At 37.0% G+C, this 23,758-nt stretch overlaps 1 protein-coding gene across 5 annotated transcripts in view; it reads right to left on the minus strand.

Annotated features, from left to right (window-relative positions):
• UBE4B (ubiquitination factor E4B) overlaps positions 1-23,758 on the minus strand; it is a 42,597-nt gene that overhangs the window by 14,484 nt on the left and 4,355 nt on the right. The window contains exons 2-15 of one of the 5 annotated variants that reach the window (XM_062593398.1): positions 21,637-21,823; positions 15,765-15,900; positions 15,134-15,221; positions 12,094-12,238; positions 11,003-11,231; positions 10,142-10,552; positions 9,161-9,274; positions 5,550-5,691; positions 4,960-5,060; positions 3,652-3,766; positions 2,362-2,445; positions 726-782; positions 250-366; positions 62-160 (exon numbers count right to left, since the gene is read on the minus strand). In XM_062593398.1, the coding sequence (XP_062449382.1) occupies positions 62-160; positions 250-366; positions 726-782; positions 2,362-2,445; positions 3,652-3,766; positions 4,960-5,060; positions 5,550-5,691; positions 9,161-9,274; positions 10,142-10,552; positions 11,003-11,231; positions 12,094-12,238; positions 15,134-15,221; positions 15,765-15,900; positions 21,637-21,823 (2,025 nt within the window). The remainder of the gene's footprint in view (positions 1-61; positions 161-249; positions 367-725; positions 783-2,361; positions 2,446-3,651; positions 3,767-4,959; positions 5,061-5,549; positions 5,692-9,160; positions 9,275-10,141; positions 10,553-11,002; positions 11,232-12,093; positions 12,239-15,133; positions 15,222-15,764; positions 15,901-21,636; positions 21,824-23,758) is intronic. The other 4 variants (XM_062593401.1, XM_062593400.1, XM_062593399.1 and 1 more) reach the window with 4 other exon arrangements.

Consider the following 23,758-nt stretch of genomic DNA (forward strand, 5'->3'; position numbering starts at 1 on the left):
ATTTATGTCAGTGCTAAAAAACACAGTATTTTTTGCAGTTGCTAAAAATGAGGACACTTACCCTTGCTAATTCCAGGTAATGTTGCAAAGACTGGCTAACAACCCGGGTGTTTTCAAGAGTAATGGCAGGCCCTGAGAAGTACTTCTCAACAACTTTGTTCTGAAAGTAGAATAAACGCAAATGCATCTGTTTTGTTCTCAAAAGACAAAAATCCCACACTACCGTCAACCTCTTGCTGTAACTCTTACATCATCTTCAGCAAAAACAGAGAGACTGAAGAAGGCTCCAAGATAGGAAAGTCTTTGCAGCTCTCTTCCTGCACCTGTGCTTAAAGATTTAGGCAGCCACAAGGGCAAAGACACAACCTAGAAAGAAAGAAAAATAGCAAGTTAATCCTTTAGAGTGATTAACTGTAAGTGCAGAGTACACTGTTACCTTTCAGTATTTATAATGGGCCCTTGATTCTTCAACATCCAGTCATGCAGATAGCTAAGTGGAAGACTTCTTCAGTACTTCAGAAATCTAAGCAACTCACGTTTGTTCTATTTTTTTTCCCTAAAATCTGACGGAAAAGAACTACCTTTACCACAGGTGACTTTAAACTATCATTTAGCATGAGATATTACAGTAGTCCCTCTTTAGAGTTCTGAAAAACACCAACAGTGTGAATAAGGAGATGTCAACATCTTTTAATCAAAAAAAAAAAAAGTCTGGATACACTTACCAAACTGCACATGGGGTGTGTTTTCCCGAACTTGATTTCACAAAGTTCACATAATGCCTGTAAGGAAATCCCAAGAAAAGTGATTTTAGTGTGCATTTCTCAAATAACCTGTGTGCACATAACAAGATTAACATGATAAATTGCTGAAAAAGCCAACCTTTTTTCCATTAATCAGGAAAAAAATTTCCATCTTGTACAGTGTTAAAGAGATGCAAAAAGAGTTAGAGCATAACCTGCTCCCTTTTCAGCGTCTACCTCTGCTCTCAGTTGTCCAAAGAAAGCTAGTATGTCTCACAGGATTATAAATATTGCACTTATTTCAAAAATTAGTTGTGCAGATTATTTGCTTGTTCAGAATATAATGAGGTCTTTGCTGGACTCCTTAACTGTCACACGAACATTAGTAACAATAATAAATGGAGTAATTGTACTATATATACATCAAGGCCTTTGTCTTTTGAATCAGAGTAGAAAAAATGTCAGAGGAACACAGAAGCCAGAAACAAAGAATCCTATCCACATCTGTAACTTACTTTCAATTGCAGTGTGTGTGTGGGAGGTTTACAACTTGGTATTCTGAAAATACAAAAATACTAAAGGCTTTCATGTATCCCCCTTCTCCTGTACTGTATGTTCTCATACTTCCATTGGACTAGAGCAAGTAACTACTATTGCATCCTTTTGGTGCATATTGCGCTAACTTAAGATGCTGAAAGTGATACTGCATTTTGAAATAGCCCTTGCAGTAGCTGACAGCCAAATTTGCAATGGTTAATTGTGCAAATAACAGAACAGCCTGAAAACACAGAACAACCAAAGAAGGTTACTTTTCCCAGAAGTATCTCATCACTTAATCAACTTGGTTTGCAGCACCCCAGTTCAGCTGGGGTGAACTGGGGGTTCACAAATTAAATTTAGGATGTGAAGAACAGTCTTTTTTGGCATCATACAGAGACCCTAGAATCTGAAGGTACTAGCTCACAATGTTCAAATTAGTCCAGATTTTAGCTGCTCTCTCATGGTCATGCTCTTCAGAAGGTTTTTTATTGTGTCAATAAAAATAACAGGAAGATCTGGGGACTAAAATGTATGCCTCCTTCAAAAAAAAAAAAAAAAGTTTCAGCCATGAAATGTCACATTTTCCTACAGCAAGGCTGCCGTCAATTCAAATTGCTTTTAAATGCAGGGTATTTTAATTGGCCACATACAAAGGTGACTCCAATAAATGCTAGTATGGATATCGGGCCTTATTTCCCAGATTTAAAATGGGAAGGGCTTAGCAGGATTTTAGATGCATCTAATCGTATTAGAACTAGTATGTATGACAAAATCCTTACATTTGATTAATCTTCCATAAATCATGAGAAAATTATTCATATAAACATTTGAATAGCTCACTATACAAAGTCTGATGCATGTTAAGCTTGGAACATTATTGGCTTCAGAGATTCTACCGGATTTTTTTGTGGTCTTTTACACATCTCATCATATAAAGCTTCCAACACATAGTTTAATATTAACTCATTGAACAAAGGAAGCTCAAAAAAAAATGCTGAAGCACATGACCTTGAAAAGAGTCTGCAAAAATTATGACAAATCTTAAAAGAAAGAATTTATACAAATGAACTGTCTTTACCATAAGGGGGTATTTAAAGTTATCACTATCCAGGGAGCACTCTTTGGAAGCCAGAGCCAGGCCTTGTAGGATGGGGATAAAGATCTGTAGAAACAGAAGAACAGAAGTAATTACTTTTCTTCAAGAAAAGGAAGCAATCAAACAAGTGACATTGCTGCTTTATACAGCATGAAATATCTGTTCATTCTTCAAATACTGCAGATTACACACAAGAAAAACAAAGACTTTTTCCTTGTCAAATTGCATCAGTCATTTCAGATGAGATTTCAATGCCTGAACACTTATAACAGCAATAATAAGTAGTAGTCATGGATTGTTATGAAAAAGTGACATGGCAGAAACTTACTAATAGTACCCAATTAGTAAGCCTCATCACACAGCTCTGACAATTATTCCCTCAAAAAAATAAACACATGGTCATTTTGCAACAATAACACGGAGTTCCACTGGAATTGAAATTTAATTATATTTGTGTTGCTTGTATAAAGAGACAAAAACATTTAAACCGTGTCACAGAATATACAGGTTGTCTTCTACTCCATTTAGATGAATGGTGCTAATCTTCATGGTAGATGACCATAAACACTTTTGTAGCTACTTTTTGACAGTCTTAAATGTATTTTCAGCTACATCAACCTCTAGTAAAATGTACTAAGAACAATGTAAATTTTTGAAAGGCACTTGAATACAACACTTTGAAGGAAAGGCAGACAGTGCCATTTTTTTCAAAATATGAAAAACTGAATGTCATTCTGCAGGCTCCTTTTTTCACAGCTAAGTCACATAATAATACATGGGCACTAACCAGTCAATTACAAGCTGACTGACCCACTTTAACATTATATGGGCTAGAAGTTGGCTAGTTTTGTGCCTTAATTACCAGACCCATCAGGTCCCGTTCCTGATACTCTCAATGAAATACTCTGGCACACTGGACAAATCATCTAATATTTCTCAGCCATCTTCTCTGTAAAATATGAAGACTTAATGGACTAGGATTTCTAAAACACCTTAGATGTAAATTATTCAAGTTATTACCACACTTAAACTTTACTCATTAACAAATACAATTTGTTATGCGCTATTCCAATTATTAACATCAGACATTTTCCTGAAACCCTAAAAAAAAACCCAACCAACTGAAAACCCCATCTCTAACAGCTTAACAGTTTGCCACTCCGTGAAGGAGTAGGTTTAGAACTGTGATATGCAAAATAAAGCTTTGGAAATTCCTTGGGTATGACAAATAGGAGTTTTGTTCACTTGTTCATTTTTAAAGTTATGCCTTACCTGTTTGAAAACCTCTTCATCCTGGTATGTTGTTCTCACCAGTTCTTGGATGAAGCCAAATGGGAGATTCCTACACAACATATATGGTACCAGCAGAGACTGCTGCTGCAATGACCTTTATTTGTATAAAGAAATCCAAAACCAGTGATTTTTAAAAATAGGATAAAGTCAGACAAATCACATATAATGACGTGTCAGAAAGCAGCATATCAACATGTAGACACCCATTCCTTTCAGAAGTAACTAATCTTGTCTTCTCAAGTTACTTGTGCAAAGATCATTCTGAAACAGATGCTGCTGCCAATACCGCACTTGGTTTAACGAGGCTGGAAGAAAATAACGACTTCTGGGCAATAATCGGTCTTCCCCTTCTACTCTTCTCTAATGAAAAGACCCTTTGTTAAGCTAGTAAAGCAACAACATCAGGTCTGTTCCACAGGTCTCAACCTGTTTCTCTCTCCAGCATTAACGAAAGGATCTAATATAAGTATCAATACAGTCTACTTTTAACTGCTCCCTGAGAATTTGTAAAAGCTTTTTTTTTTTCTTATTACATATACAAAATTTTTTTTTTTTTTTTTTTTTTTTTTTACAATCTCAGGATTGGTTCAAGTAAAGACAAAAACTAATCTCATGGCAGAGTGGAATACTGACATAGCTTTAAAGATTACAAAAGGAGTTGCTTGGATACAAATACAGAATTACGCAGATTCTACAAAACGTGACATACACTGTTTTAAAACCATTATATTGTTCCAGCTACATAAGATGCTAGTTAAACAACTGCTTTTATCACTAGAAATATCTTATCAGTGATGTATTACAGAATGTCTATAGATTTACATTGCCAAAAGTGTTGTGGTAAACCCTCTGACGCAAACAAGCCTTAGGTCAGTTAGCAGCCTATACCACACGTGTGGATTAGAAGCACCTCTCAGGTGCAGCTCTGCTCGTTACTGACTTTCACAGAAGCATACTGCTATTGAAACAGTATGCACGTGGTAAGGCAAAAATAGCTGGGTAAGCTTAGATCACTCATTTGAACTGCTCAAGTGAACCTGGATTATTTTATCCAAAACCAGTAAAAGAGTAATTAAACTGCTTTCCACTAATATATTAGTAGAAGCAATAACTCCAAACAATAAACCAATGCACTGGTACGGCTGGACCCAGACAAAAAGATCCATAGCTAGTAAGGTAATTTGTTTGAATAGGATGTATTCACATTTTCTCATCTAACTGTGAGGAAAAAAAAAAAAAAAAAACAGAACAGAGCTGTCTGTCACAGTCAACCCCAGCTGTACTTACCTTGGTTGTGTTAAGGATCCCTGTAGCACCAAAGCAGCATGGGAAATGCACTGTGATCGGATGTTGCTCAGTAGCTGACTAACTGTTGGCTGGCTACACATCTGAAAAGATAGTTATTTTAATACAAACTAAAAGTATTTAGAGACAGAATAGACAGGAAATATCACGTATTTCTTCATTCATGCAACATGAACACAACATGCAAACTAAGCACAATTCCAGCTATAAATCGTTCGGATTATATATGCAGAGTTCCCCCCTCACTCCAGTGAAAGAGGTTAATAGCAAAATACAGAGGGCTAGCAGGGAGCTGGTCTGACAGAAATACATTTTTACACTGAATAAACTCGGATAAAATGCTGAAGATCTAGAGAGAAGGATGGTTCCTAAAACACTGATTATTTTAGGGATGTAAAACACACACAGGATGCCAAAGTGATAAATTAATAAAAGTTAAAAGGGAGCTTATAAATTTATATTCAAAGCCATAAAGAAATATTACAATTTCCACCAACTTTCCCCTCTGCGACTGAAGGCTAAGAGGACAGTCTGTGACAGTACTGATATGAATTCACTCTCCCCAAACATACCTTTGGTGCTTTTCTCTCCTCTATTCCAACTCTGTCAAAACACTCAATGAGGTAGTTCAGCATCTCTGTCTCCTTACAAGTTTCAATGGTGAAGTGGTCACTGCAGGAATCGGAAACACTTGAGCTGCCAGAGCCTCCCACACTTCAGAAGACATGTACACACACAAAAAAAGAAATAGAGCATAAGGTACAGTTCCTCACTCTTGCACAATCACATAATTCATGAGCCCTTGAGTTTCTCTGTCAATTTTCTGAAGACTCCATCCCATCACACACACACAGCCTTCTCAGCAATTCTGCTCAGTTCTGTGACCTGCGAAGAGCTCTCCACTTAATGGTTTGGCCAACTCTGAAAATTTAGCTGTATTGTAATAAGACTGAATAATCAGTTGCCTCATTAAATGAATAAAAACCTGAGAGATGGCAATAAGGTCCATGAATACAACGGGAATCAATATGCGGTTCTCACATGGCAACATTAGAAAGGAAACTCCAAGCAACAACACACTTGACACCAATACTACTCCAACTCCCGGGAAGGACTTTGCAACGCTATCATGCAACAATCCAACCCTCATGCATCATCTGCACAGACCAAGTGTAACATCCCAAAGCGCTATAAAGTTCACCAACTCCGTTAATGCTATCCGACCCACAGAATGTAAATCCTCCCTCCGCAATGAAGGGACCTCAGCCCACAGAAACACGGGCTACAGATAACCACATAATATACTCTAAAGAGAGAAGAACAAACAAAACAGGAGACTGTATCAAAGGAGCTGTTCCTTTTAGCATTGTCATGTTAAGGATTGTTTAACTTCAACTCAGTTCAACTCACAGTAAAATATTCCATTTCATTTAGTAGTATGGCTTCAGGAAAAAAAACAAAAGACAGACAGCCCAAATACTGCAAACATGAAAACTAAACCCACAAGGCCAAAAACATGCCCAAAATGAGAGAAAAAATAAATAGAAAAAGTGGGAATAAACCCAAGGCCTCTCAGTCCCCCATTTGTTATCCTAACAGAATTCCTTTTTCCATAACAGCTTGGCAAGGCTGATTAAAAAATGAAAACCTCGTTTTACAGAAAGGAATTAAGAGAAGACATATTTGCCTAATGTAAAAAGTATAAAACCCTCAAACAAACAGCAATTACATGGATGATCCACAACTATCCCTCATTGAATGAAATCAGGGTATAGTCAGGATGAATTTAAATAAATGCTAATTTTTAAAAAAAACAAAATTTAAATTGAAAAATAAGAGTATTTGTTTCCTTAGATGCAGCCTTTTCAAACTATGCTTGAAACTATGACAAACTGTCAAAGCTAGAATTACTTAAACAAGCTGTACAAGCAAGGTATACAGTCCAATCAATAAATCAAAGGAAGATTATTACTAGCATGTGGTGGTGAAATACATTAAGAAATATACCAGCTTCTAACAGCACAGAATATGTTTTTTCAGTTATTGAACTGAAATTAAACCATGCCAAATTTAGCTCTACTAAAACAGTTCTGGGTTACTATGAAACCATATATCTATTTTCTTCTCTACAGTCTCTCTTTCTGACCTCTTGGCTTCTCACCTTCAGCTTAAAAATTATCCTTGAGAACATAAATTTGGATTAAAAACTATTCACTCTAAATTTAGACATACTAAATGGTTTCACTGCTGCAGTAGCTGAAATTATTTCAATACAAAACTGCAAAAATCTCTCCTCCTTATATGCATTGGGTGCCTTGGTATTTCCAAAATGCAAGTTGTTGCATAATTGTACAGTTACTGCATTCATAATTTAAACTAAAACCTTATTGCTGTTTGCAGCGTGCCAGGACATAACATACAAGCCAAGACTCTAGAAACACAACCCACAAGAAATCCTGGTTGCAGGCTGTGCAACCCAATCCAACATTTGGGTTAAACTGTCAACAGCATACGAATCACACTTGAATAAAATAGTGGAAAAAAATCATCCCAAATTCCATGTACACATCCCCCCCCCTCTCCCTCAACCTGTGTTATCAGGTTATCTCCCCCGAAATCACCACAGTGGAATGGAAACCAGGAGATGTTACTGAAAGGTTCTCCAGTTACGGGTCTGACTTTGACAGTAACGCCCCAACATAACCACCAGTACAATCACAGACAGAAGAGCTTAGGGGTAATGAAGAAGGCACATCTTAAGTCTTTTCCCTGACACTCAGGCAGTGAGATTTCCACTCGTTTTTGCTGCAACTAAAATACTTCAAAGTGGATTAAAAGTCTAAAAGAATTCTTTTCCTTCCAGTTGTTCAACATGTGTGACATCTTTAAAACCCTGATATTCCTTCCATTAGTCAGGTATAAACTATACCTGGTTCTAGCTATCAGAAAAATTAAGGTGACCAGGCTTAGAACATCTCAGGACTATTATCAGTCATAGCTAGGAGCATGAATGTTCATTAAAAGTCTTCAGAATATTAGGAGGACTACAATACTATCATTTTCCAGAGCTTTCCCCAAATGGTGCTTTTTGAATAATATATCTATTCCTTTCTGCAACTTGGGCGGATACAGAAGAACAGGGCATTTCTTTTGAAATTTTGGTGCACATAACAAAGCTAAGGAATTTAAAATTTTAATGGAAAAGGAAAGAAAGGAATCATTTTCACCAACAGATAGATCAAGAACACAAATCACTTGGATATGATGAACAAGTTTGTAGGAGAGCTGCTCATTTTTCATAGCAGAAGCTCTCTCCTAATGGGAAAACATTTCCATATAAGCCAAGACATTGCAATATTACTCTGTAATAAAATGTAAAACTAGAGAAGATCCTAGCCACATTGGCATTTCCTACAACATTTTTTTTCTTGGCACATCCAGTGTTCTGCAGGTTCTGTTATTTTGTACAGCCATCTGGCTAGCCTCCAAACCGAACTGACTAATATCAGTTCTCATTTTGTTTTCACATCTTAATGTCACACAAATAAAAGGCTTCTGCTGTAGGATTCCTAGGTCTTTGTTTCACTGTAAGTTTTTCCCCTCTCCCCCTCCATTCTTGCCTATTCCAAATATATCAGCCTCTACCACCCACTGTGTCAAAGAACCTACAGTAATCCCCAGGAAATTCAAGTCAGGTACATTTTCCTCACAGGTTAAAGAAGAGGGCCTCAGCTGCCATAGCTGGGCAGAACACCAACAAAAATCACACTATTTGCATTAGCTGAGTGTCTGCCACCAGATCTTTTCCCACGTTAACCTCTGTCATCATTTTCCAGTTTTTGACAGAAAAACGCACATGACATACTATTGGTTTTAAAATTACAACTACCTGCAAATAATAGTCCTTCTACTCATATAGTCAATGGGGAGCTCTATTGAAACATCCATTTCAGAAACAATGTTCATCACAACTAAAAGGCAGTATGATTAACCTTTATCTTACGTCATTTCATTAAAAAGAGCTGACTAACTAGGATTCATTATACACGCTTACATACCGTCTCAAAAATCATCCAAGTCATCTCCTTGGCTTTGCTTGTTTCCCAAGTTACTTTGAAAAATAGTACAGACTGTTAGTTCCTAAGCACCCAAACATGCAGGTTACATTCTTTTTCTCCAATACCTGGACCCAAACTGGACACAAGAAAAATCATCATCTTCATTTTCTTCATCACTACTGTCCTCAGACACATCAGAAACGGCAAGGAAGAGGAGGGAGAAAGGGTTGTCGTATATACTACCACAACAAAAATGAAAAAGCCCATCAGAGATTTTTTTTAAGCCAAAGATGTACGCTATAGCTTTTCTTTGCAAATCTGCAAAAAAAACTTCTCAAAACATGCAGACAATGGATAACTATGTTAGAAAAACCAAGACTATACTAACATGCTCCGTGACACTACTATACACATATCAAAACACCACACACTCACAAACCAAAAGTTCAAAAATAATTTTTGAGACCTAATGAAAGGTATGGCTTAAGTGGAAATGTTTAGATTTAACTGAATAATAACTATTACAGTTCCAAGCTACTGAACTGTAAAGCAGCGATACCAAAACAGCGCCTGTTAGCCTTTCCCTCCTGCAGGGAATGGGATTCTAAGAGCAGCCAACAGAGAGAAAATGCCGTTGTACTTGGCTTAGCATAGCAAAACAGGCTAATCTGTAATTTAAATCTGTGCATTAGGTAGTTCATTCTAACACAGTCTAGCAAGTAACAGCTTTCAACAAATCAACTAAAGCCTTACTGAGAAAACCAACTGCAAAGCAGCAGGCCTATTTGATATACTATCTAGTAGTAGCAGCTGAACAGAAAGCTAATAATTTACCTAGAACAGATGTAGAGAGGAGGAAAAATAAAAAAAGGTATTGCTACTTTTAAGATAATTACATTCCACCTCAAATGCTGGCAGAGGCAGTTTTAACATTTTGGCAGAGAGGATTTGTTAGCAAGTCAATATATGAATACAAACCAAAACACAGAAATCAACTCAGGGTAAGTAAGGTAAGCTCAGCACAAACATAAGCTCTTGCAAACTGCACGATTATGCCACACCCTCACCGCACACATCAAACACACTCTTTTGCTCTTGTGAAATACCTAGAAGGAATCCTGTTCAGTAAAGAAGAACGCCTGCGCAAGGTACTGGGTGAAGCAGTAAACAAAGGTGGACCCATTGCTGTGGGTCTCTGCCTGGACGTGATGACTGGCACGCCCGGAGGGCTAGTAGCCATGACTGGAAGACTTGGTGAACTGGATGGGGTGGAAATATTCAAGGAACGTGGGATGGAAGATGAAGAAAAGCCTCCAGAATGGGCAACAGTATATGGCCGGTACCTTGGAGAAGAGGGCTGGATCCCAGAAGGGCTTGTTGCTGTGAGGTGAGAGCTGACAGAAATGGAAGGCACTGATGTGGTGGCAACTGAACTGGCTGGTGGGGTAAGAGATGAACCAGTCATTGGTACATAGCTTGTGAAATTGATAGTAGGAGCTGGACTAGTCCCATAGAGACTAAACCAGTTAGAGGGGAAAAAGAAAAAAAAAGCAACAATTTAGGATATGCAGAAAAAGGGTGAAAAGTAAATGAGCAACAGAAACCCTTTCCCTTCTGATGACTCTTCAGTAATAGTTCTGCAGCTCACATATATTGTTTTTTTTTCACTAATGTTGAATAAAACTATCTATTTACATATTTTTAAGTTAACAGGCAGATTCCTAATGGATGCACGTTCAGGACACCTCTCTGAAGGAGCCCACTACATGGCCTTAACCTATCAAATATGCCTCTAATCACATCACTATAGTGAAAAATGGTGATAATGGAGGGAACAGTCATGTGAAAGAGTGATAAATTTTTAAAGTCTATTTTATTTGTTGTTCTTGGGACACTTCTATGCTTCTCTCTCACTTTACCAATCAATATTCAAGTGAAATCAATATTCAAGTATAATCAGAAGTCACCTGGATAATGAACTGGAACCAAAGGAGCCCACATTACAGAACATAGGGCTGGTTCCTGGGTTGGAGCCAGTGTTTAAAATCAGGCTTCTATCAGGCGACCGGGCAGCTGCAGCAATTGGTTGTGACGTAGCTGTCAGACTGGCAAATGGGTTTTCATCTCTTGACTGGGTGGACATCATCAGAACTTCCATCAAAATCTGTCCAATCAAGTCCTTAAAATCGGAAAACACTGTTAAGAGTAAAAGAATAGAGTAAATATCCTCATATCTCCTATTGTCTTCATCTATAGATTAGTTACTAACATTATCAGAGATTTCACCTAAAAAGGACAGTCATCAGCCTCCTCTTTAGCTAGAGGAATACACAAACTTATTTGTAACTATCATTCTGTCTACAGTATCTAGGCTCTGAAATTACAGCCATACAAAAAAAAAACCCACACTTTTATGGAAAGTACAAAAGATCACAAACAACTTAATGTTGTTACTATCGATCATTAAAGTTGTCTTGTCTTGTCTTTCCCTCTCTACTATTGAGTTGAGCAACTCTGACCCTAAGGAAATGAAACAAAAAATGACACCACCACCACCCCACCCTTACACACCCGCATAAATGAGCGATTTTCAATCTGGTCATATCTCATAGCTGACAAAATATATACAGTATACCTTGTTATAAGAAAGATAACAGAAAATTCTTAGCTTATAAAATAAACTGCTAAATGTCTGTTACAATGCAAGACAGACCACGTAAAGTCATTAAAAAAGTTTCTGAAAAAAAAAAATCCAGCAATATGGCAATATCAGCACACTGGTCTGATAACATCACAAATCAATCAGAAAACTATAGCAGTTAACTACAACAGGAGCTATAACCAATCCATCTGTGTTTCCTTCCAGGTATTCCACTTTCTGCTACATCTGCTGATAGCAGATGCACTTTCCTCCCAATGCTGAAATCAAAGCCTGCAAGTAAGTGGCTCTGGCATCACAACAACGAGACGAAAAGCTGCAGACAAAGGCAGAGAACACACCAGTTTTGCTCAGCTGAAGCAATCTCAAACAAACAATGGTTACAGCTCAGCTTCCTACCTTCCTTTGGGTTCTGCTTAAATTGGGCAGAGAGCGAAGTCAGGAAGATGACATCTCTATCTCGGTCCTTCCAAGAAACTCTGAAGATCTTACAGACCAGCTGTAAAGCTTGCTCCTCAGATACTTCAGACCCAGACAGAGGCTCCTTGATTAGGGGAGGGAAAACAACTTATTTGCATTAATTATGATTGTATCAGTCAAGTCACAATTTTATCAGATTCAGGTCTTTAAACAGCTTTAGGCTAACTCTTGATGACAGATTTTGTGTAGTTAGGAAGGAATACAAATATAGCTGTCAAAATTTATTTGGGAAAAGGAAAAAAATGCAAAATAGATGTAGCAGAAATACACTAATCCAGTAGTAAGAACTTCCCCAAATACATTAGAAAACAGTATAAGAAGGGAAATTTAACCAAGATACTTGGTTAAACAGCAACTTGGGTTGCTGATTCCCTTAATATGGAATTAAAAGCTTTTTGCGCACATATGGTATTTTAACAGTTTCTTCTAAAAATGAAAGCACAGGAAGGGGTGAGCTTACAAGGATCCCCAGAATTTCTTCCCTTCAGTCTTTGTCCAAGGAATGGCATCTTTCACTTGGATGAAGTCAGGACAGGACAAAAGACTCAAGAATTTGCCTCATTCCCTTTTCTTCCAAAAAAAGGAAATAAAATATGCTGTGCTCAAAACTAAGTAAAACGTTTCTATAAAAACAATGCTACCACAAATAATGGCTAACAAGGGTTAAATGGGAAGGCTCTTGCAATCCTAATGCAGCTTTGAGGATGCACCTGGGAAAACGGTAAGATACAGAGAAATAAAATTCAAGTAATTTCCCCTGCAATGTGAGTAGAGCTTGCATTTAAAAACATTTTCAAAGCATATGTGAATTCATTACTCTTCATTCGCAGAACCCTGGCATGCAAGAATCAAACTGTCATTTTAAAGAAGAATTGCACTAAAAGCACTTCAAAAATACCAGCAACATTAAAGCTAGTTTCAGCCTACAATAACTATCATTGGAAAGTACAAGGGGAAAAATGTCTTCATTCCAAAAACAATGAGATAGCACAGATCCTTACACTGATTGGTGGCTGGTTACTTACCCATTTCAACTCTACTAGTTTCAATTTCTAGCCAAGAAGCTAAAACTACGTATTTAATAGGAGCACCTACATTATTATTGTCGAAGTCAGTAATCACGTGCATCCTATGACACTATACGGCTCAAAGCAAAAGTCACCTGTAACTTCGTAGTCTGTCTGATGTCAGCCCATAGTGGAAAATTAGAAAATAAATTTAAGCTAGGATAGATCTATGGTAATTTTTCTTATGATGAGCCTTCCTAAGCGTAACTAGAACCAGTATTAGAATTGCTTAGATTCATTTATGCTATTCTTGTTTTTCCACGTTAGTTTCCACATTTGCACCTTACTATGCTAAATAAAGGGATTATGACAAGTCAGCAACATAACCCTACGCTCGCAAAAGCAGCACACAAAACAGATAATTCAATGCATGGAATTTTAAAGATGAAAAATTTTCAGCTTGGAGATCACTCTACTGTGAGAGTTGGGAGATTTTTCCTAGACCAAAAGTGTATCTGATACTATTTCAAAAAGTATAATGTAGCAATACAAAGTAAACTTGTATCAAGTAATACTCTTTTCCTTCAGAGGAAGTGGTTGAAGAACAAAACATATGTTGAAAAAATAAAAGACGCCATTTGAAATTTTTCTTTAGATCAGTTTTTCTTTAGCTCTGACATGACATACGGTAAGTCTAGAGTCATCACAGACTTCCACCAGCTACTAGAATTGTATTATTTTCAAAGTTTTCCTCACAAACTATTTAATAAACTGGAAACTATGGTACATTAATATATTTGACATAATCACTCCCCTAGTATTATACAGCTATGTCATATACTTTTACCTCTTCTAACTATTTATCTAAAAAAGAGTTTCAATCCAGATAACTAGGCAAGAAAAATTCTTGCCTTTAAATGAGAACTACACTGTCTCCTGTCCACTTACTCATCTGGAGACATCACAAAGTTAGAGGAATTGGGCCGGAATTGAGCCAACTTTGAAAAGCTTTGTTTCACTTTCCACTGGGGCCCCCCATTCAAGATTGTCCTTGATTCCAAGCTATTTATTTCACAGTAGCACAATGCAAGCTGTCTTACTGCCTGGTTTGCAGCTAGGAATTGACTGGAAACGATTCTACAGCAGGCTTACTGTTACATGGCTTTAAGCCAGGCTTTTACCAACTGAGCTTATTACTGACAGTGCAGAAATAAACAAAGGCATTTAATGAGCACTGCAAGAATTGTAGAAACCTCTCTTGACTACACTGATGTACCACTTCTTTATAGCTTTATTTCACATGGACCTTAAAATCAAATCACAGAAGAAAATCTTAAAAGTGAATCAAAGCTTCGCACCTGCTTTCCTTTTTCTACTTTAAAGGGTTTTAGCTCCCATCTAAACTTTGATAGTCCAGTACTCTTATTTTCTTAGAATAATATTAAGAATACTGTCTCCCCAATTATCTATTCAAAACATGGAGATACATGATTTATCAGATAACTCACTGCAAACTAAAATTCTTCATCATTCTTCCAATCTAAATCCTTTGCTCCCATTTCGGTTCCATCACCTGGGACAGCTACCCACACACAGTTCTGACAGTTTCTCTGAAAAACATCGCCCTTTTTGTAATTGGGGAGAACACAAGGCAAAACTCAGGAAAATTACAGACTGCAAAGCTGGCAGCTGTATAAGGTGACGTCAGTGAAAGAAAACACAGTAACATAAGCAAAGGCAACACTTACTGAGTCTGAGGTGAAGTCTTCATAAACCAAAACCAACTTTTTACAGAACAGAAGGGTACATTACACTGACAACAAAAAAGCAGCATCTTTAACACTAAAACACACAATCTGAAAGTTTTTTCCCATGACATTCAAGAGCAAGGTTACAACAGAGAGCCCACATATACTACCCGGGAGAAAACAGCCAATACAGAAGGGACTAACCTTATCTGTCAGACTCCTTTTCTCTCTGCGATCATTCTCATCAACTTCCATATTTTCAATTCCTGAATCCACATCTACCTGGGACATGCTGTAAGCAGAAATAAGAAAAGAGTCCATGAGCTTTTTGAAAGCTCCTCTGCAAGATGCTGACTGAAGACATGTCACCTTAGGCAAAAGCAGCACAGAAAGAACAGATTCAACTGGAATAGCCATATCCACAGTAGCAGTTAAAAATCACTAGCTGTGAAAGGTATTTCATACTACATTTACTTTGAATTCAAGAAACAACATACTGTATTTCTTCAGTAGGCGATATGAAACACAGAGCTATCATATCCCATAATCTTTTCTTTTTTAAAAAAGTAGCTGAATCAACCCCACTAGACATGCTCATCCTTTAATATCTGAGATGATCTTTCATCTTTTATCATTTTAAGATAGGAATTCCCATTAAAATCGGACTAAAAAAGCATTACAATGGTCTAAACAGTGTGTCATTTTAAAACATTTAAACCTATTGTATTAACATGGTTGGAAGTGAAAAATAACAAAGTATTTTCCTCTGTGGGTAAGTGGTTTTTATTATTGCATGGTGCAATATTTGTCAGCTTATACAAGCTGCGTGTTTTACCTTTTCTCACAGGAGACACTATCAATATCCATGCTCTGAGACCGAGAGAGAGACTGAGATTGTGTTTCAAGGCTGTTAGATGGAGAACTGCTGAGTGAACTCACTCCTTCGCTGCTCTGGCTTCGGTGGGCTACTCCTAAAGAAAAGGCACCACCAAAATTACTACTACAGAGATGGGAAGGCATCACACAATTATTGGAATGGAAAAGGAGAGGAAGTGCCATTCTGGATACCATTTTTTAATCCATCTCTTAAGCATTCTCAGTAATGCATTTGAAAATAAACATTAATAATATTCATATTTGACCACAGAATCAGGTTCTCTACCTCCCCTTGCCAATCTACAGTAGCACTATGGGAATGCTTACCTGTATTATAACAGAGGAACAAAACTAAATTTGCAGCCATACAGTGTGCAGAGACTCACTCCCATAATGAAAAGCACCAGAAAACATTTTGGTTTTAAAAGCTACATATAGGCTAAGTATGTGACTCATGTCAGGCTTTAGTAATACTTATTGACCTATAGCAAAATATATAAATTAGCAGGTATTTATAACAGTACTCAGAAGAAAGCTGGAGGGAAGAGTAAGGGACACTATGTCCTTTTACTCACATGCTTCCTCCTTTTTCCAACCTCATCAAGTGAGAAATGTGCATCAAATCCATATGCTAAAAAGCAAAACCCACTGAAAATTTCAAGGTGACCACTGGAAGAGTAAGTCAACTCAGAGGTCAATTAAAAAAAAAATCATTGTACATGCAGTTAAAAATAAAGTTTAAAAACAAAGTCTAGTTTAAAAAAAAGAGTCAATAATGTCACAGAAGAGCAAAATCACTGTCAAGTTCAAATTTCAAAAGAGTTACGAACTTGTAGCTTCAGTTGTCTCTGTATAAAGAAATAACCATATATTTACTCTTCCCCCAACAGTCTACATCATGAGCAGATTATATAGAAATTCATTTTCATCTTTATGACTGGATTGACATAATGTAATTCCCCTCTCCCATATCTCACAGCTGAGAGAGGCTGCTAATGGCTCCCTTCAGGCTGCTTGAGTGGCACCCCAATGCCATGATCAAAAGCAATGAGAAGCAGCTTCTCTTCCTCTAACAGGCAGGTAAAAAGGCTAAACTTGGTAGCAAATTGATGCTGCCCTAAAACTTTGCCAAGCCTCCTCTAAAGTCAGTTCTACCAGAATACAACTTCACACTGTGTGCAACTCAGGTGAGGCTATAAGGCTAAACTAACTGAAGTTCTCACATTTTTCCCACCAGACAAATTTTCCCACAACGTACTGAGAAATAATCGGCATTTTTCCTTGCAGTTCTGCACAAAAACAGCATTAACATCCATGAAGTCCTAACAACACACACTACTAAGTGCACATCCAGCAAATGGAAAGAGCAATATAAAACATAGCTTTGGAGTGTAGCTGATGAGCTTCAGGATATTACCAGATGGATTCACTTAGCATGAATACTTATTCAGAGAAGCATTAGATACTGGAATGGTAGGAGGAAAGTTGTCTGCATAATTCCAAATAATGCAGAAAAAAAAATACATTCAATAGCAATCAAAGCTGAATGAGTTGTACCAGCATCTGTAAGGAGATCTCTCTTAAGCAGAGTCTGTTCCTAAAATTTGTGCCTAGTAATACTGGTTCATGTCATGATTAATAATAAAACAGCAGTAATTGACATTATAGTTGCAGCTTGATATCTACATGCCAATAAAGAGAAGGAAATTTTACAGGAAACGATATCGCTATTCTGTCTGTTTTAAATAAAAGTAGCAGTGAACTTCATTCTTTCGGGTTCTTCTGCCTGCTGTTTACAAGACATTCCCCAAACAGTATTAGGCTATAGGTAAAAGCGTAAACTAGACTGACAACTTATTTTTAAATTCCACAACTAGCTGTGTTTCAGTGTTACTACTGAAAAGCTCAAGCTTGTCTTGTGTTTATGGCAATAACTCATTCAGAAGTTAACAGTAGCAATAGCAAAATAGAACAGATCAGAGTCACGCTCTTTGATACAAGTTGTTAGTTTTAGCATAGCCTTCTCAAAGCATTTCTAAGTCTTGAAACAAAATTCATTTTTATAGAAAAAGTTGCAGAAGGAAAAAATCCCATTTAGAAGGCAATTTACTCAAGAACAACTAGATTTCAGCGTGGGAAGAAGGAAGAAGTACTTCATTCTACCAAAATATAACTTTAAAAACAGTAAAAATGTTTTGTATGTGACCACTGAAGTTTCTAAGTACAATGATTTAATCTTGAGTAACAAATACCACTTTACAAGAGCTGCACATGTATAAGACTAACATGTTTTGGCTCATTTTTTTAATCCACTTACATGAAAGATTTCATGCTTCAATGTGATATCTTATTATCTACATAAACAACATTCACACTAGCATGTGTTGCTTCAGAAGTCGCCTAGATGAAGAAGGATCTTAGGGTTACTGACATGAAATTTCCAGTGGATGTTGGACACTGGTCACTGAGCTGCACATGCCATGCAGTGCACTGATCAGAGGACAGCAGAGAGGCAAGACCTCCAAATTCTCCAGTCTGTTCTGCTTAGAAATTGTTGTTCTACTTCCTTATCTATAGAAGCAATTTACGTTTAACTCCTTGAAGATTAGTCAGTATCCAGAAGACAATCAGATCTTCATATAAAAAGCAAAAAAAGATATGTGATGCAAAATTAATTTGGTATTTGGAAAAGAACTTAACAAGCAGATTATCCAAACACCTATGGTGTTTAACTGAGGACATGTAAAAGTACTCCAAGGTATACTAAGACAAAATATAATGCAAATGTAACTTGCATCTACCACAAAATACACGCTAAATTTACATTTTACTTGGTTATGTTCAGAGCTTCTATGCTTTGGTTAACATGTTTATTACTGAATGATGATACTCAGCTACAGCCCTAAACATCATTCTCAAGCCCATTAAGCCTCCACTATAAAAATAGGAATAGAGATATTAACTGAGATCCTCCAAGAAAAGATTTCACTTAACCACCTATCTGTCAATATTAGACATTTGCAAAACATTTCACATAGGAAGCAGGGAAATGTCAAGAAAATAAATTCTGCTTAACTTCTAAATGGGTAACTATTTCCTCCAGCCCAGGGATTCTAGGGATGCACATTACAACTTTGACTCAGGCACAGGCCTGAAAGACTAGCACAGTCCCTCCACAAAAACCCAAGGATTCAGAAATATCAGATATAGCCTCTGAATTGAACAGAGTCAATAAAATCAATAAGGGTAAACCTATATAAAAGTAACTTTCAAAGGGTAACTTCAATAATGCAGTTCTCTTAGAGACAAAACCTAGCAGAAATATATTCTTGGTGGCAATGGAAGACTAACTTCAGCAAGGTATTCCAATATGCCTTTTTTTTTTTTTTTTAACTATTTTCTTTCAGTATATCATCAATTTATTATAAAGGGTCAGTCTTCCTCAAGTCAAGCAAAAGGCACACTCCTCAAAGAAAAAGCCTGCTATTTGATGGATAAGGGTACTAGAGAAAACATCAGGCTAAATAATCAAGATAAAGATGAGCAAAAGAATATTCTACGTTACCTCGAGGTCTGACTCCAACTACCAGGAAAAAGTAGTTCAATGGTTATACTGCAGCACTCATTAACAGGTCTGTTCAAACCAACTGTCCTACCTTGTACCTTTTTACAACAATTTTTCCAGAACTCACTGGCATCTGCACTTTGCTGGATCAGATATACAATAAAACACTTGACACTTGAAATTACAGTCTTCCCTTAAAAAAGGGAAATAAATCAAATGGAAGCACAACAGCAGGCAGAGACGAGCAAAAATTACCAAGACTACATAACCAGCACGTCTGACTGTCATTGATATATTATTTTTAGGCTCTCCAATATATTTTCAAGATGCACACAAAACATCCATTGGAAATGTGATAATTATAAGTCTGATCTCACTATGACATGCAACTTCTTACAAAATGCAATGCTTACAAGGACATTATTTTGCTGGAGCTGTTCTCTGCATGTCCAAGTAAATTAAAATCCTCTGCAGTCATTTTAGTCTACCTCTGCAAAGGAACTCCTGCAAATTGCACAGCGTTTGCCAAGTCTTCACTAATGCTAAATAAATACAGCAGGTAATCAGTTGTAAACACTTCCCTAATTCCCTAATTTAACCATATTCCTTATTCTGGTGTGAAAAAATGAACATTATCAAACTGCTGCAATGACTGGCACTGTAGGAAGCACAACACTACACTGTGACTAGGTACCTTCTGTTTCTGGCCATCAAACAATCTCGTCTGTTTAATTAAGCACTGTCTAGTTTGGATGGATGAATTCGTCAACAGAAGTCTGTAAAGGCTTCACCAATCGACCCCTTTAAACAACAACAAACCCAGAGGCAATACATGAACATTTCTACCTTCAGGTATGCATTTCCACTCCTCTTGTGTCAGCATTAGTGTCTATACAGTTGTGCAGTCAAATTGATTAGGACCTCATATTTTGAGAATTAACCATTTCTTTTCCCTGGGATAGTTTCACCTGGATTAACTCCACCATCTATCTTACCACACAGCTGCTGACAGCAGGAGAGGTGGTGAGTAGCACCTCTTTCAGCCAGAGACAGACCCAAGATGGATTAAAATAGTCATATAACCACAGGCTGAGTCAACGCTGGAAGCGAACTCTGCACTAGTCTAAAAAGTCACCTTTGCTTCTGAGTTGCTATCTGTAATCATGAGAACAATATGCAGTGCTATATTCCACTACAATGAGCTTTTCCCCAAGAAATGCCTTTGATATTTTTTCTTTGGCCTGGCCTGGGTACAGAGCAACAAGATAAACAGGAAACAGTTAATTCTACATAGTTCGGAACAGCACCGTAAATAATAAAATTAGGAGATATCTAGTCTTCCGGCAGCTTGTAAATTCATGCACCCTTGTTGAAAATAATCTTAACATATTTACTGTGAGATAGGTTTTGTGAAGCTCAGATGATTTACCAACACAAAGCATGCAATGTTATTCAAGATTGCAGATAAAGATAACACCAGAGAAACATGCCAGCCTGTTTTGATTTCCAAGATATAAAAGTTCAAAATCAATTTTAAGGTCAAAAGTAGTATTATGCATAAAAATATCATGTTTTTGCCTATCAACATAGCAACTCTTCCAAATTCCCATGCTTTCTGCATTTGTATAACTTTAGTGCATTAAATATTATCGCTATCTTCTGAAACAGCTACCATTCATAAATCTCCTACTTGTATTCATTACAGTAAATACTAGAATTAGTAATACTTTTATTTTCCAAAAACATTGCAGAGTTGCACAAATGAGAAAGCAAGTTCTATAGTCTTATATGGACAACGCAGTCACAATTCACACTATTTCTAATTGCACTAAACCCTAGTAATTAAAGATCAGAAATGAACGGGGGACTGATTGCTAAAATGTATCTAGACACCAATCAGTAAAAACATGTGTTGCAAGACTGAACTTTTTTTTTCTTTCCTCCTTGATAGATTAGCTTTCTTTTCAAAATATTTTAAAACTGTACTACAGACTTCAATCAATCTTTAGTAACCTACATTTTAAAGTACTAGCCTTCATTTACAGATACTCAGAAAACAATAGTATCTAACCATTTACAGTCCGCAAAATGAAAACTAAGGTACTTTCATTCATCATTTTAAAATATTTGTTTCTGTTGTTACTGAAAGTAATTTGTGAGAGAACACAAGCAGTAGTCTTCTTGCCATAAACAAAAGGAGTCACATAATAACTTGCAGTATACACGCACACACAGAAAAATTTTTGCTACTTTAATGCCAACCTACCTGATGCACCAATTGGAGAGGTAGCTGGGGTCATGCTATGGACATTTAGGCCTAGATTGTGGGATGGCCCCGGGGCTGGTGCTACTACAGATGGTCCAGGTGGGGTCTCTCGCTGGGGTGATGTCAGTGGCGTAGTAGGCTGGGAAGATGGCCCACCTGCCAGCCGAGCAAGGCGCCTTCGACGAATCTGTGCAAGGGAAATAAAGTAACAGCAAATCCACATATCTGTATACATACACACATGTATATATTACATATACACACATACACACACACACACACACTATTTCTCTCTTTGGTCTTTCTAGATGACATGCATATCCACTCCCATGAAACTACAAACACAGAAGCTTTTCAAGATAACCTGCTTACTGGAGCTGATCCTTAAGGCCATTTCTGTGCTCTGTGTGACAATGTTAAAACATCTCTGATGTTTGTATTTGAAATATGTATTTGCTGCCTTGGAAGACCATTTCCGCTTGAGAACTCCCTTTGTCCCTCAAATGGTTGCGTAAGCCAAGTTTAACTTTTACTGTTCAGTCCTCTTGATTTATTTTGGCATTTGATGAAAAAATGCATTAATCTGATAAAGGGACAATATTAACATGACTTTCAACTTAATTTCACAGCACATAATATTAATAAAGAAAATCCAGTTGAAAGTTATTTAAAAGGAAAAAGGTTTCCCTCTGAAACCTTCAAGTTATCTGCTGGACAGGGGCGTTCTGGGAAGCAACAAAAGACAGTAAATAACATCCTCTCAGCACCTAGAGACACTGCACCAAACATAGTTTAAAGATTAGTTTTCATGTGTTACCAGCAACAAGATAGAGAAGCACCTGTCTTCAAAAGACTATTCTTAACAGATTTATTAAACTTAGTCTGTGACAGCATCATACTAATACTGTATATAAGAAAGAAATGGATAGACAAAAAAAAAAATTTATAAAAGCTATCATTTATAACCATGAAACTTGAAGCATGTAAAGCAGAAATTATCCTCTGCCTCAGAGGATCGAATTCCAAAACTTACACCTCCAAGTAAGAACAGACCCATCACAAAACAAGAGTATCATATTTGAGGGTGTTCACTCCCTGCAAAAATAAGCCAGTCACATTACTTCCTATTTGTATTCTGATACAAAAGTGTTGAATGTAATGTATCATTTTTCATTTCTGCACATAATCCTGAAAAGCTACCAAGCAAGCGAAAGAACAAATAAAAGGTATGTGTCAATTCAATGTCTATGTCACATTACTACAGTAATTTTTAAGGGCCTGTGAAACCTTCCCCAACAGAAAGATGACCAACAGATCAAATTAAATCAGACTTCAAGAACTGTGGAAAAAATGTGTCTGAAACAACATCTTCTCCGTGACTGGTGTCACCACATGAATATGGAAGACAGCGAGAAAATACATCCTTTTTTTGTTCTCAGAGGGGGGAAAAAGAGAGAGAGAAAAGGCTACGAATAGAACATCTTAATTCCTCTTCCTTGAAAAGCAGAAGGGACATAAATACCTTGTTTAGTTCGCTGTAAGCAGAAACTGTTATTGGCTTCCCAGTAAAATTTAAGGTAATTTTTATCCACAACTCTTTATCTGAAAAACTGTAAAAGTATTTCAGTTCTCAAAAGAATACCTGAAAAAACTTCAGCGTCACATCCCCAAACCTGTGCTCCCCACTGCTTGCTCAACTGAAATGAAGTGTGTATAGTTCACAAAGCTGTACCAAAAAACATAATCCGCAAAACCACTTAGTTGAATTTGTAATCTAATTGAAGGCTGAATTAGGGTTTTAAGAGCTGCTTCTTTATCATTCAGTGAATCCAGAACCATGTTTTTCAGATACAGAAGTGGTAGGCAGGAATGGGGAGAAGGAGACACACACACCCCTCTCCCAAATATGCACAGGTGGCTGAAAGAAAAAGACAAATAATAATTCTTTAGCAAAAAAATAAGCGTGATGTGAAATTGCACAAGTATTCATGTTTATTCCTGCTAGGTATTTCTTCCTAACTTCAGACTGGGAGCCATGTAAGGAGAAAGACATATGCGTATATACTCAAATGTTAATCAGCATATTTACCAATGTATTCTCAAACCTAGTGAAACCCTGATT

This window comes from Rhea pennata, chromosome 22 (genome assembly GCF_028389875.1).
Source record: "Rhea pennata isolate bPtePen1 chromosome 22, bPtePen1.pri, whole genome shotgun sequence".
Lineage (NCBI taxonomy): Eukaryota > Metazoa > Chordata > Aves > Rheiformes > Rheidae > Rhea > Rhea pennata.